This window comes from Colossoma macropomum, unplaced genomic scaffold, assembly GCF_904425465.1.
Source record: "Colossoma macropomum unplaced genomic scaffold, Colossoma_macropomum, whole genome shotgun sequence".
In the NCBI taxonomy this organism is placed as follows: Eukaryota; Metazoa; Chordata; class Actinopteri; order Characiformes; family Serrasalmidae; genus Colossoma; species Colossoma macropomum.
Window position 1 is genome coordinate 8,344,010 of NW_023494807.1, and position 11,411 is coordinate 8,355,420.

Below are 11,411 nucleotides of genomic sequence, written 5' to 3' on the forward strand. Positions count from 1 at the left end.
CAATGTACAGTATGCACTATTAAAGAGAAACAAATCCATCATCATTATAAGGCATATAACAAGCCATGAAGACTGAAGCTTTTGGTGACATATCACTAATCTGTTCAAGGACAGATTAATCCTTGAACGGGCTTATTGTTCAGATATTATAACATTTTTCAGCAACTACTACGTACTAACGTTTATGGTACTTTGCAAAAGTCACTGTCATTCATTTAATGTCCAGTCAAAACAGCCATTAAGTTCATTAAGTTATTAATTTTTCAGTAGATATTTGTGATAAGACCAGATATAAGACAATCCACTTGCATAAGGAATCCGAAAGGCAAGTGAAAACACTGGAGATTCTGGAACTGGAGAATGGAGAACTGGAAAATTATTAAAACCTACAGAGAAAATGGGAGAGAGCTGAAAAGCTGAACTGATCTGAAAACATCCACAGGTGTTTCTGTCCATCCTTCCACTGTGAGAAGATGACTCAGCGCTATGGGTCTGAAAGGATGTGTAGCTTTCAAGCTAAGAAAAGGGAAATGGACAAACAAAACATTTTAAAATGAGAACACCAAAACTGGACATCTGAGTTGTGGTGGACAGTTTTATGTACAGATGAGTCTAAATTTTGTTGTGAGAGGCTTTCTGCAAAACCAACTTCTAAGGGTGAACTTTTTCTTCGAAAAACTTGAAGTAAGTTTCCTGAAAAGAATGGAAGCTGTAATAAATCGAACATGGCTAAATATGGTTTCTGCTGATGATGAAAACTGAATAACATGTACTTAATGCACATTTTAGGTAAATGAATGATCTTCGACTTTTGCACAGTACTGTACTGTGAACTAAGAATGAAGAATTGAAATGTGGGCCCACATGAATGCCCTTAGGGTTTAAAGTGGATTAAAGTCTTCAAGAAAGACAAAATTCAGATTGTAACCTTCAGGGATTATCTAAAAACTCTTAGCAAATTATGCCAAATTTTAGTGTTTTGTATTTCCCATGTAATTTACCAGATTTTACCAGGGTGGAGTAAAAAATTGGATTCGGTCCTTACCAGTAATCCCAGCAGTTGGTATGGAAAACAAAAATGGCAAAACCTTAATCAAGTCGATCTCCCTACAAACACAGACAGTGTATGTCTACACAGAAAAGCATGAATGAGATTTTTTTTTAGGTTGGAGCTAAACTCTGTAGAATGGAAAGTCTCCAGAAACAGGGCTGGTCCCCCAGGTTAAGATTTAGTAGTAAGGAGAGATGGTTATATGTAAGCATGAAAGGACATCTTCTTCTTAGAGCCTGTAACTGGGCCTTCACACAATGACCAGGCAGATTTCAGTGCAAGATCTGTTTTTGCAGTTCAGAAGGGATTTCAGTCAGGATAGAGCAAGAACCCCGAAAAGGTGCTGTCATCCTCGCTGCTTGAGTAGGCACCGTTCCAATCCCTAAGGGTCTCCACCCACACTTGATCCCCAGCAGCGAGCTTCAGAAGCACCAGGCTGGAGGCCTGGTCAATGTCCTGGCCATAAAGGGTGTCTCGTGAGCGCAGTTTACGCACCCCGTTTACCACCAATGCAGCGCGCAAGGGCTTGTTCCTCACCGTTAACTGGTAAGAGAACACATAAACACCCGGGTAGGTACAGTTGAACTTGCTGGAGGCAACGTCGTAATGGTTTTCTCCATTATAGAATATTTTGTCGAAGCGGACCGGAAAGCCTGACGCTGGGAAGGACTTGCTGGGGTAGAGGCCCACGCTGAAGGCGGAGCGCAGTCGCCCAACAGTATCACCTGCTGTACCTTTTAATCCTCGAAGTCCACGATCACCTTGCTTTCCTTTAGGACCCTTCTCCCCCTTCATTCCTCTTATACCTCTCATACCTTTTAATCCTTGAGGGCCTCTCGCTCCTGGTTCCCCTTTGGTTCCTGGGCTCCCAGGTTCACCACGTTCTCCGGGTATCCCAGGATTCCCATGCATTCCATGTTGCCCCGAAGGTCCGGGATCACCCCGGACTCCTGGGGGCCCGACATCGCCTGGCTCTCCTTTCTGTCCCCTGTCTCCCAGCAGGCCACATTCTCCCCTTTCACCTTTCTCACCCTTTTCTCCAGTGAAGCCTGGGGGTCCTGGCGGTCCGTCTTTACCTGGCACACCCTTGTCACCTTTAGTTGTATTCTCACTAGGTTCTCCTTTTTCACCTTTGGCACCTTTGAGTCCTGGCAGACCACTTGCCCCTTTCTCACCTTTGGTGCCAGTATCACCTATTTTAAAAGAAAAATATAACCGCTATTTGTGTCGTTTATGAAGATCATACCTTTATGGTATGCATGGCCCAATACCATTGTAATAAGTATGAAATGTACCTTTCATTCCAGCCTTCCCTGTAATGCCTGGAGAGCCTACAGATCCACTGCTTCCTTTCTCACCTTTTTCTCCTATGGCATTGCATATAAATATGACAACATAATATTTTTTTCATTATTTTAACTGTGCTACACAATTCTCACCTTTGTCTCCCTTGAATCCTGGAGTTCCAGCTGGACCGAAAGGGCCTGGAGGACCTTTGGGTCCTGGTTCCCCTTTTTGACCAGGAGGTCCTACAAAGCACCTCATACAGATTAGCCAGGCTCACGTTTTGCAATAATCCATAGATAACTTTGATTTCAGGCCTTTTGATTAAGAAGAACTCAACACAAACTTCATTTCAAGAGGTTGGGACAGTATGTGATTTGTTAATCCACTTTGACCTGTATTTAAACAAAAAACTTTACAAAGATATTTAATGTTTTATCTTATCAAATGAATTGTTTTTTGTAAATATGTATTCATTCTGAAACTGATCCATGTAATATGATCCAAAAAAGTTGGAACAGGTTCTTAACAGTACATGCATAGGTACAAAAGGAGCATCCAGGAAAGGCCTAGTCCTTTAAGACAAAGGAAAGGTTGTGGCTCCCCACTTTGCCAAAAATGCATCAGCAAGTAATCCCGCAATTTAAGAACAATAACTGCAATGATTTTAGGTATTTCACTCCTGTTGTGTATAAAAGGCAAGGACAAGAATGCAACTGACTTTGGATTCCCTCAGGCAGCACTGCATTAAAAATCGGTGTGTTTCTATGATGGGTCTCACCACATGGGCTCAGGAATATTTCGACAAGTCATTGTTGCTTCCACAAATGCATGCTAAGACTGTGTACTATGCACAGTGGAAAGTTATGTCAACAACAATTACAGCTTTTGGCAGACACTCTTGTCCAGAGTGACTTACAGTTTGATCATTTTTACAGAGGTAGGCGAAGGTAGTGTTACGAATCTTGCCTACGGACTCTTATTGGTGTAGTAGAGGGTGCTTGAACCTCAGTCTACAACAAAGAAGGCAGAGGTGTTTCCCTCTACAATATACCAGCCACAACAACATCAACTTCTTTGGGCTAAAGCTTGTCTAAAGTGGACTGATGCACAGCGGATGTGGTCTAATGAGTCAACCTTTTTAGACTTTTTATAGAAAAAGTGGGCATCATGTCCAGGCAAAAGCAGAAAAAGACCATTCCGGTTTGTTTTCAGCATAAAGTTTAAAAGCCAGCTTCTATAATTCTGAGGGATCAGTTGGTGTCTTCTGTCCTAAATGATTGTTCAGTGGTAAAAGGAAAGGTGATGTAACACAGTGATACACTTGGTCCCTGCTCTTTTAGAATGTATTACGGACATAGAATTTTTAATGAGCATATATTTACAAAAAAAAAACAATAACATTTACTTTGTGTTTTTGTACAGTTCTCACATTAATACAGGTAAAACAAATCTACAAATTACTGCTTTCTGTTTTTTATTAGCATTACACATACTGTCCCAACTTTTTGGGAATTGAGATTTGTATACACAGATACCACTGAACACTCACCTTGAAGCCCCATGTCCCCTTTTAATCCTTGAGGGCCTCGTTCTGGAGGGCAGCACTCACAGAAGTTGAAGTAGCATTCATTATAGTCCAGAGTGTAGTTGTCCTGTACACCATTAGGTGACATTGTAGTGTCGGTGTGGTAGTCCACATAAACGTCGGCAGGGATAGTGGTACTTTGTGTGATAACAACAGGAATGCGCTCTTTTGGCTTGGTGTAGTCCACAATTCTTGCCGTGACTGTTGGTTTGCCAGCATATGTGGTAGTCTGGACCAACTCTCGGGGAGGCTTCTTTGTGTACTGGTATTTTGGCCGTTGAGTCGTCTTGATTGCCTCGAGGGCAGCTGAGAAAAGCAGTACAATTACTGCTAGTTGGATTGACCGAATACAGAGTGCACTCATTTTATATCTGTGAACAAAAAAGGAAAATAATCTGAAATTATTATTTTATTATTATTATCATTGCTTATATGACATATGGTTCAGCCACTCCTTATAATGTTATCAAAGGCATTACTACAAAGATGCAATCATTATTAGCTGTACTCACTTCAAGAGATGAGTGACCCACACTTAGGATTAGGTGAAGATAGGATTAGATAAAAATAACAATGACTTACCATTCACCATCTGTAATAAAAATATGAAGTAATACAGTCTAAAGATTCAGATGAATTCTTTTACATGCTCAAACAACAAGCTGTCATCAAAAAAAATATATAGTTGAATTTGCTCTTAACTTTTGTCCACAATTGTTCAACAGGTGACCTTCAGTGAATAACTGCTAATAAGGAAAAATAGTGGGCCCAGCCTAGAGCCTTGTGGTACTTTCCTTAAATGTTTGGTCCAAGTCACATGTTGCAAGTTTTATCAGAGAGGTTCTGGTTCTGAAATGAGTTACACAAATCATTTCCCTGGATTACGCAAGCAGCCCAGATATTTAAGCTTTAAATAATGACAGACCCACAAATGAGGGGCAAAGGGGATCTGAAAAAGACTAAGCAAAAGGGGCTCTGAAACTCGAGGACACACTAATCTTCTAATGCCCCAAGACTGGGCCATGCGGAACCCTGCCACAGTGGCCAAGTTTCTTTACCTCTCTTGTGCATGGTGCTTTTGTGACATGGGATACAGCACCCTCATGAATCACCCCATCCAGCAGACAGCAAAAAAGGCAAGAAAAAAAAAAAAGAACTAGGCTGGCAGCTGGACCCGGGGCAATGGGACTGGTCATACGATATGGGAAGAATTCCATCAGCACCTACCCAACCCCAATGAGTGGATGAGTGCCAAGCCTAGAGGTTTTAGGGTTATTGCAATGCACTAGGGGCCTGGGCACTCAGCAGAAACGACAAAAAAGCACTGCATATGCAGGATCAATGATTTATCCTGTTTCAATCTGAACTGGGTTGTCCACAGATAACCATTTAGTACCCATTATTTGAATATTCTTGTTTGAAACATGCAATTTCTTCTCCTTGTTTGCAACTTAGTAAATTACCTTCTGAACATCTCAGACAAGGAATCAGTATCATTCCAACCTGTTTGGTGTCACTCCAAGAAAGCTTTTGCTCAAAAGAGCACTGATAATCTCAATCACTCACCGTAGCCTAAACCTGAGCTGTTTTTAGACGGAAAGAGCTTATCTCATGAACCGTCTGTTCAGGTAAAATAAAGGTTACTAACAGCCAATGTCAATGAACACACTCATGGCTGGACCCTTTAACTCTAAAACCATCCAAAAAGGCAACCCGTCCCCTCAGACATGAAGGATCTCTGAAAAAAGGGACATATGATCAGTCTGCGGACTGCAGACTAGGTCTTCTCAGTCCACAGCATGAAAGAGCCGATATGCATCAGAAGCATAAGCGGTAGAGGTCCTTCAGGGCGGTAATGCTCCACCTTGACCTGCCGGTGTCACGCTGCCATTCAGTGGCCATAACCACGGTACTCACTTTACCTCTCTCCATGGACAGCTGAGGCGCCTCCGGGCTGCCCCTCCGTTTAGCACAGGCGCTCAGCTTTTGCCGTCTGGCCAACCAAGACCCCTGAACACCCCCAAAAACTTTGGGATAGAGTCAGGGTGCATGGCAGGAGCCTATGTTACAACCCTGACAACACCCAGACGCAGCCGAGCGGTGTTTTGAGTTATAAAGAGCCTTTGTCTGAGTTGCACTAAAATAGTTCATACCAGGTTTATGTGAACTCATTATACACTGTTTTCACAAGCTTAGAGTCATTGTTTAAAACTTCAGAATCAATATGTTCAATAATATTTAACCAATTTTTGACAAATGTATAATAAAAGTCCTGTGCAATCTCATTTCGTATAAAGTAAAAAGGTCAGGAATATTAGATGAACTGAATGTTTAATGGAGCTGTAGATGACTCTTAAATAACAGAGGAAGCTGTATAACATAATGAAGTTATAATAAAATTAATGTCTAGAATGTTTTGGATTTCAGAAGTGGCGAACTCAAGGCTGATAACTTGCCAAAACGATTTATTATTGAATTTCTGTTTGCAAATACAGTACTGTGCTGTACTGTACTGTGACCACCCTCCATTTATTTAAATTGTAGAAATGGAACTAAATATAATATCTGTTTTTTTTTTTCAGTATTTGCTTTGTCTACCTTGAATACAATTTCCATTCTTTTCAGGAGACTCACTTTCAGCTTCTCAAAGAAATCTGTAGACACACCTCCAAAGTTCAGTCTTAGAAGTTGATTTAGCATTTTCTGCTTCTCGCCATCCAAACGCATTCTGTGATGTTGAGGTCTGGACTCTGGGGTGGCCAGTCCAGTCTTAGAAGTTAACAGCAAGTAATTTCTATAACAAATTAAGATTCATCAGTCTATAAACCTCACTCCACATCTCAGGTGTCTGGTTTTGGTCTTCTAGTGCAAAAGTTCTCTTTTTTTGTCTATTTCCTTTTCTCAATGAGGGCTTCTTGACAGCTGATCATCCTTTCAGGCCCACAGAGTCACAGTGGAAGGATGCCAAAATTATTATTATTATTTTTATTATTATTGTTGTTGTTGTTGTTGTTGTTGTGTGTTACTGTGATGAAGAATCTGTTGTATGTACTTTAAAAAGAAGTGCCAAGAAAGGTTCTTTTTGTAATGCCATAGAAGAGCACGCTTTGGTTTCCTGAAGAACCTTTTAGTGGATGGTTCTTTAGAGAACCATTTTTAAAGAACTTTCACATAATATAAATCGTTAAATTGGCACAGAACCCTACATTATACTCTAAGCAAAAAGGGTTCCAAAAAAGGTTCTTTTGCTCTTAACATAGCAGAACTCTTTATTGTGCTATATCTAACCATTTTTGAAGAACCAAATACAACAGGTTCCATTGAATCATCCAGATGGTTCTGTGACTGTTGCCTTTGTATGATCCTTTTTGTGACTGTTTTTTAAGGTTCTTTAAAGCTTTAAAGTGTTTTACACTCACAGATCTTTTTTTCAAGCATGGTTCCTTAAGGAACCAAAAGTTGTTCTTCTATGATTACTTTGTTGTACTTTTTTAAGAGTGTAGTTCTTTAAAGAAGTGGATGTTTTCAGATCTGAAGCAGGTTGATTTTCTCCTCTCTCTCGAAGATGAAAGCTTTAAGTTCTGTTTATCTGATAGGGGCAGTTTTGGTGTCTACCAGGTCTTCCAGGTGGTTGTTCGGAGCCCAGTTTTTTCTGGAGCTTTTAATCTTTTAGTCTAACTCTAGTTTTGGAAAATTCCTGTTTTTTCTGGATTATAGTGGATTATATTATATCTAATCTCCCCAGAAATATCTCCTGAAAAATAAATAGCGTGGGCTTTCTGGCTGTTTTGACCAGATTAAATAATCAAAGGGGGGTCTCTGACTTTTGCTCAGTACTGTAAATGATTATAGTATATCATTTAGCATTTAATACACTCTCATTGATAAAACATTTAAAAATACATTTTGTGTTGTGTTAAGTAATGAATATGAAGTGATTCCAATTCCATTCCTTGGCAAGAGGGGTTGGGGCTCGTCTGCCATCTGAGCCTGAGGTGTCTTTAGCCTCTGGTAGAGTAGCAGCTCAGGCTGTGCTCGAGTGGTAAGCTTTTAATGGAGCTCACTGTGACCCTGTGAAGAAAGGAGTGGCTGTTGGACCATTGGCGTAAAAAAGCCTCTTTCTGCTTTTCTGGGTCCACATTCTTTCCCTCAGGTTCTCTAAACTGTCCCATTAGTCACAGTTTGAGACAGATGTATGAAAAACAGCACAAAAATCAGCCTGCAAACTGTCAATAACCGATCAACCCACTCGAACTGCAGACTTATTATTCACATAACTGCTGTAATTTGTTCAGTAAGTCGTAAAATTACACTCTGCACTCAGGAAAAGTGTTCTAGATACTATCAAAAGGGATTCTATGATTTATAACAATAGCAGAACCCTTTAAATGCTATATAGAACCATTTTCAAATGTTCTTTTAACGACATACATTGTTAGAAAAGGTTCCACAAAGGGTTCTTTGGGATACCATAGAAGAACCACTTTTGGTGGTTCTAAAATAACCATGCATGAAAAAGCAATCTGTGAGTGTGACAAATGTTTTAAAGCTTCAAAGAACTTTCACACATACACATCCTCAAAAAGCACTTATTCAGGCACCAGTCACTGAACCACCTGAATGTTTAAATGGAAACTGTTGCATATGGTTCTTCAAAAATGGCTTGATATAGCACCAAAAAGGGTTCCACTACTGTTAAGAGCAAAATAACCTTTTTTGGGAATGTAATGGAAAGGTTCTGTACTTATTCAAGGGTTACATTATGTGGTGGTTCTTTAAACTTTAAAAAGGTTCTTCATACTCATTTATCTCATTAGCAAAATGGTTCTCTAAAGAACCGTCCACTGCAAGGTTCTTTAAAGAACCAAAGGTGGCACTTTTTTCTTTTGAGTGTATATACAACAGTTTCTGCATTGCATTAACACAACAAGAACAAAAACAACAACAACAGTAATAATCATAATCATAATAATAATTCATGCAATAGAGATTATAATAACTGACCATCATAACTTTGTGGAGTCAATTGTGGAATATTTTAGGTTTTATGGACTGATGAGTCTAAATTTATAATTGGGCTTACATGGATCATGAGCATGCAATGCTAAACCAACTTCTAAGACTGAACTTTGGAGGTGTGTCTGCAGATTTCTTTGAGAAACTGAAAGTGAGTCTAGTGAGTGTCTAGGAACCAATCACATACCAATTGAAAGAGGGGGTCATGGAGTTTCTGACTGTCAGTGGAAGATGGCTCCCTTCAGTCTGTGAGGAGATGAGATCCCTGAGCAGAAAGCGTTCTGCGTTCTCCACTTCAATAAGAGTGAATCCGTCATAACTGTGCAACATGATTTTCATCTGCAGTGAACTTCCAACAGCTCAGAGCGTTCATCGTTGGTTCCACAACACTGGATGATCTCCAAAATCACACTGAAAGAGCTGTGAGTGCAGAAACACCCGACATGCTCAATCGAGTATGGGATGAATTTGACTATGGCGTTGATATTGTCTGAACAGCTGGAGGAGGTTCATATTGAGCACTTTGTAAAATTACAAAATAAACTTCATTTTACTTGTAATGATTTACAAGTAAAATTAGTCATTTTAAAATTATTTTGAATCACCCTGTATATTTAGTTGCTGAGGCTTCTTTATTCATTTCTGTTAAATATGCTGTGGCGATGGGGTGCACTGCCAACCAGGAGCTGGCATCGCAGAGAGCTGCACAAAGGGGCTCATGGGAGGCACAAACTCCATTTAAACAAGGTTATAACTGAAGTTTGGGGGGAGGAACATGCCTGAAACCCCTCCTTCTTCCAATCTAACACCCTACAAATTCATATTCTCGCCTTCCATTCCTACGACAAAGTGTTTTTCAGATTCTATAGCTCTTACATGAGTACATGAGTCAGATCAGACTGGTCAGCTTTTCGTGCTTAAAAGTGCTTGATAAGCAAAGCTGGTCTTTCCCATAAGCTGGGTCAATGACTAAATGGATCATTCTCCATTGGGAGTGGGAATTCAGGTGGATACATTTTTAAAAAATCAATTTCTTTCATCTCAAAACAAAATCATCTTAATATGTCTATTTACATCTCCTATTATCATGTATGCAAAAGGAGCTTAATTCCAAACATATTTTACCATCACTGGTGTTGTATGAATGTGTTGTAACACCAGTTTACGGTGACTCCAGTGACATGCTGGGTAAAACTGAGGATTTTGTAAATTGGCTGACTCATTGGTGGTCAGGTGGCCTTGTGCAACTGTTTAAAATCAGTAATAAAAATTATTTATGGCATTATTTTGACAAAATTTTAATTACCCAGCCATTAAAGCATATAACACCTGTGACACATAGACGTTATGTGCTATGCGTTGAGACGCTTCTTCTCTGATGAGGCTCGACCCAAAGAAGCAGTTTAATAGAGCTGAAAATACTGTTAAAATGTAACATGAGTCCTGATAACACCAGTGACCAAAATTTCTGTGACAATTAATTTTTTAATATAAAATACATATTTTTTAAACATAATCTGCTAACATGAATCTGTTTTATACAAAGTGCCTCAGCTAACCTCTTAAAAATATTGTTTAATATTAAAAATGGTTTCTCAAATGTTGAAAATTTGTTTAGTGACGAGCTGTTTTACAGATGCAGAGCGACTATGAAACAGGATAAAAAAAAGAAAAATCTGAGAAATCATAAGAGAAAAGTGTTATTTAATCCTAGGTCAACTGTGTAAATGTACAAACCAACTTTTGGAGCTCTGCCTAATATTTTAAGCATCTTTTTAAGCCCTGCAACCTTTGTGACATGGTTTCCCCTCCAATTGGAGAATGACGCATATATATTGATTGGCCCCCAACAGGCAATGTGCAAGAGATGTGGAGTATATCAATATCTGAGCATAGTTAATAACACAGTAATAGATATGAGTATGAGTACATGTAACCAAATTGCAAAGATATACTATAGTAATGGCAAGCTAATGCAAATATGTGCCAAAATGATGCAATAATCTTTCCCGCTCTTCATGCAATAATCTGTTTTTAAGCATAACTGCTTAGTTTGACATGATGTAGACTAGGCAACTTAAAATGTGAGCCTCCAGATATTACCCGTTATTTAAAAAAAATCAATGGAAATTATTTACCAGATGTTGTTGTCTTGTTCGCTTTCCAGATGTTTCCACCTCATTACCACCAGAACTGAGAGAAAGAGCGCAAAAGTTCTCATCAGCCTTGAGATATTTAAAGAGGTGCGTGTGGGTGGGGGGGTGGGGGGGAGTGGCACCCACGTTTTTGCTCTCTCCTTGTTTTTTGGTCACACCCCTGCCTCCTCTCCAAGCCCCCCTACTCCCTAGGAAGGAGGACTACATTGGTTCTGGCCCAGTGCTCTACAGTCACCCACACTGAACCTGAACAAAGTGCTGAGCGCCACTGTTACTGAGAGTGACCCAGAAACCTGACCCAAACCCACGGTGCACT

General features: G+C 39.8%; 1 protein-coding gene across 1 annotated transcript; it reads right to left on the minus strand.

Moving 5' to 3' along the window:
• Positions 1-1,360: 1,360 nt before the first annotated feature.
• otol1b (otolin 1b) lies at positions 1,361-11,156 on the minus strand. The gene is made up of 5 exons (XM_036556363.1): positions 11,078-11,156; positions 3,888-4,294; positions 2,491-2,580; positions 2,347-2,418; positions 1,361-2,244 (listed from the first exon to the last, which is right to left on the minus strand). Exons 2-5 carry the CDS (start codon positions 4,285-4,287, stop codon positions 1,361-1,363), a joined length of 1,446 nt encoding a protein of 481 aa, XP_036412256.1. The 5' UTR covers positions 4,288-4,294; positions 11,078-11,156.
• Between the last annotated feature and the right edge of the window lie 255 nt (positions 11,157-11,411).

What these genes read in the sequence shown, in the direction of transcription:
- otol1b (XM_036556363.1), bottom strand. Translation starts at nt 4,287, where the DNA reads ATGAGTGCACTCTGTATTCGGTCAATCCAACTAGCAGTAATTGTACTG. An exon ending in AGGGGACATGGGGCTTCAAG is followed by an intron (nt 2,581 to 3,887) that starts GTGAGTGTTCAG and finishes GGTGCTTTGTAG; the next exon opens with GACCTCCTGGTCAAAAAGGG. An exon ending in AGGATTCAAGGGAGACAAAG is followed by an intron (nt 2,419 to 2,490) that starts GTGAGAATTGTG and finishes GCAATGCCATAG; the next exon opens with GAGAAAAAGGTGAGAAAGGA.